Source organism: Camponotus floridanus, unplaced genomic scaffold (genome assembly GCF_003227725.1).
Source record: "Camponotus floridanus strain SB8 unplaced genomic scaffold, Cflo_v7.5 scaffold543, whole genome shotgun sequence".
Lineage (NCBI taxonomy): Eukaryota > Metazoa > Arthropoda > Insecta > Hymenoptera > Formicidae > Camponotus > Camponotus floridanus.
The window spans coordinates 20,308-22,914 of NW_020229707.1; the positions used below are offsets into that span (position 1 = coordinate 20,308).

General features: G+C 25.0%; 1 protein-coding gene across 1 annotated transcript; it reads right to left on the reverse strand.

Moving 5' to 3' along the window:
• Nucleotides 1–680: 680 nt before the first annotated feature.
• LOC112639279 (E3 ubiquitin-protein ligase MARCH3-like) lies at nucleotides 681–2,269 on the reverse strand. The gene is made up of 3 exons (XM_025412676.1): nucleotides 2,078–2,269; nucleotides 1,589–1,761; nucleotides 681–860 (listed from the first exon to the last, which is right to left on the reverse strand). Exons 1-3 carry the CDS (start codon nucleotides 2,166–2,168, stop codon nucleotides 681–683), a joined length of 444 nt encoding a protein of 147 aa, XP_025268461.1. The 5' UTR covers nucleotides 2,169–2,269.
• Between the last annotated feature and the right edge of the window lie 338 nt (nucleotides 2,270–2,607).

Genomic DNA, 2,607 nt, shown 5'->3' on the forward strand with positions numbered 1-2,607 from the left:
AATTTGAAGATGATGGATCTAGTATATTGATGTCTCTGTAAATTTTTCTTTAAATTTTCTTAACTTCATACTTCTCAGCGAAAAAAAATGTGTAGCGGTAATCGGAAAGTGGATTTAAAAGGAGAAAATGAGTACTATACAATAGCAGAAATATTCCAAAAAATTTAGTTTCCCCACAATAAATTCATAAAATTGACCAAAATTGCGATTTTTGGGTCATTCAACTACAAATTATACAAAGTTTGACGTACAAGGAAATTCTGCGGTTAGATTCGTCTTCAGCGTCATAAAATTTAAATCAAATTCATCTACTCTGCTTTTGTAACTGAACCTTGTAACCTGTGTAATTTTAATTCTATTTTCATGTAAAAGTAAATGTTAAATTAGTGAAGAGAGAGAAATATGATTATTATTCGTGAAGTTTGTTTTAAAAGGAATTCTCTTAACTCATTTACAATTCGGATGTAATAATAAGATATAATTGACTTTAATTGTTTTTCAATCATTTTGTTTTGAGAAAAAAAATTAAGTCCAAAATTTGTCGGATAATTTATTGTTAAAATTAGATTTATTAACTTCAGTGTTCGTCCGTGCATATACTTTTAATAATTGAAAATCTCCGAATGTAAAATGTTAGAATAATTTATTAATCGAATGTAATCTTACCTCATAACTGTCAGTTATGTTATGTCTTGACGCAAAATAAACAAAACATATACGAATATGGCGACGATTTTCATAAAAATGGATAACGGATGAGTATTCCGGCCTTTTACCAACAAAATCAATAGACCACCAAGTATTAAATATATAACTAACATAACTATTATCATAAGAAAAGCGTCATGAACGTTCCGAAGCTACTGAAACAAATTGTTCCCATCTTTGTAATATTATTATATTTGTATCATAGAAATATATTTAATATTATTGTATAAAAAATTAATAACTTTTTAAATAAATTATTATAATTATTATAAGTAAAATCATCAAACATTAAAATTATAGAACACCGTACAAATTATTTTATCATTTTACTTTATAAAATATTCTTATTTATTTTGTAATTTATTTATTGAATTGTTATAATTACATCTAAATAATAAATAAATAAATAATAATAATAAATAATCATAAATTATCAATAAATAATCATAAATCATCAATAAATAAATAAATAAATAATCATAAATTATTCCGTTTCAGTTTTAAATTCTTTTGACTTTATCATCGAGCCGACCAATTTATTCACACTTAATTATTATAGGCAGTTTGCCCATCAAAATATGCCAAATATTTAAAACCTTTATTTAAAAATATGAAAAAAATTACAAACTGATCGTACATATAAATAATATAATATAAGTTCTGCTATTAAGCTTTATTATTGTGGCATATTCTTATATATTTTGACTTAATGATTTTATTGCTTTTTTAAATTTAATATCTCTTTATTATTCTGTGAAAACATGTTTCTTAAGTTGTAAAATCTATATATTAAAATAGAAAGCGTTTTTTATTTCTTTAAAACATTAGTTTGCTTTTTTCTATAAATTTTTGACGATTATTAGATCTTTTATGACCTCACATTTGATACTGTTTGGCGCTGTCTTCGTAATGGATATTTAGCGAAACAAGATGGGCAATAATTTATGTTTTGAGTATTTGCCATTTCCTCCATACAATGAACGTGTATAACTGTATTTGTTTGACGAACTTCTCTACACTCACATAGGCATAAGAGTTTTTTTTTTTCCGCATCTATCATAAACAGATTTATATACATAATACATTTTTTAAATAATAATGTTGAATTTATATAATATATATCCACAATTTTTTTAGTAAATCAATTATATAGATACATAGATATATAGATTAATTATATAGATAAATTATATAGATACTTTTGTGTGTGTTGTGTGTGTATGTGTGTATGTATGTGTGTATGTGTAACGCATAAAAAAGTTTATAATACAAAATACATAACGCTGATTTAAAAAATTTTTTTTCTGCAAGTATCTTTGTAAAGAAATTTATTAAACTCTGATTATTTCATAAAAATAAAACTGCGTACCTTCATGACAACGCCAACATGATGGCGAGACCTGAATTTCCTCCGGTCTTGGTACACTTTCCAAGGGAGCTATTTCAATAATTTCATCCATTTTCAATTGTATTATTAATTTATTGAGCAATATAAACACTGTTATGTAAGCTTTTGTTATAATAACGGATTAATATCTAAGAGATTTATTAATTTAATTCTCCACAATGTCACTGTATGGTTAATCTCTTGATACTACTAACTTTAATACTGTTCTGATGATTTATTTACATTTATTCTTCTGACAACAACTTGCTGAAAATATTTAGGATCTTGAGACTTTAAGATTTGAACGAAAGACAGCGAGAGCGGGAGAGAGAGAGAGTGAGAGAGAGGGGGGGGATGAAAAAAGAGAGAGAGAGTATTTATATTTTCAACTAATATATCATGCTTAATGCACAATTATAATACGTTCTATTCTATATAATAATTACAATTATCTGTGTGCAATATGTATATATTCTTAATTTGCATTTCTCGATTTGATCAAAAGTTTAATT

Bases quoted from the DNA above. Each gene is read 5' to 3' on its own strand.
- LOC112639279 (XM_025412676.1), bottom strand. From the start codon at position 2,168: ATGGATGAAATTATTGAAATAGCTCCCTTGGAAAGTGTACCAAGACCG. The intron at 1,762-2,077 runs GTACGCAGTTTT...TGTTTATGATAG, and splicing joins ATGTTGGCGTTGTCATGAAG to ATGCGGAAAAAAAAAAACTC. The intron at 861-1,588 runs GTGAGGTCATAA...TTGTTTCAGTAG, and splicing joins AGCGCCAAACAGTATCAAAT to CTTCGGAACGTTCATGACGC.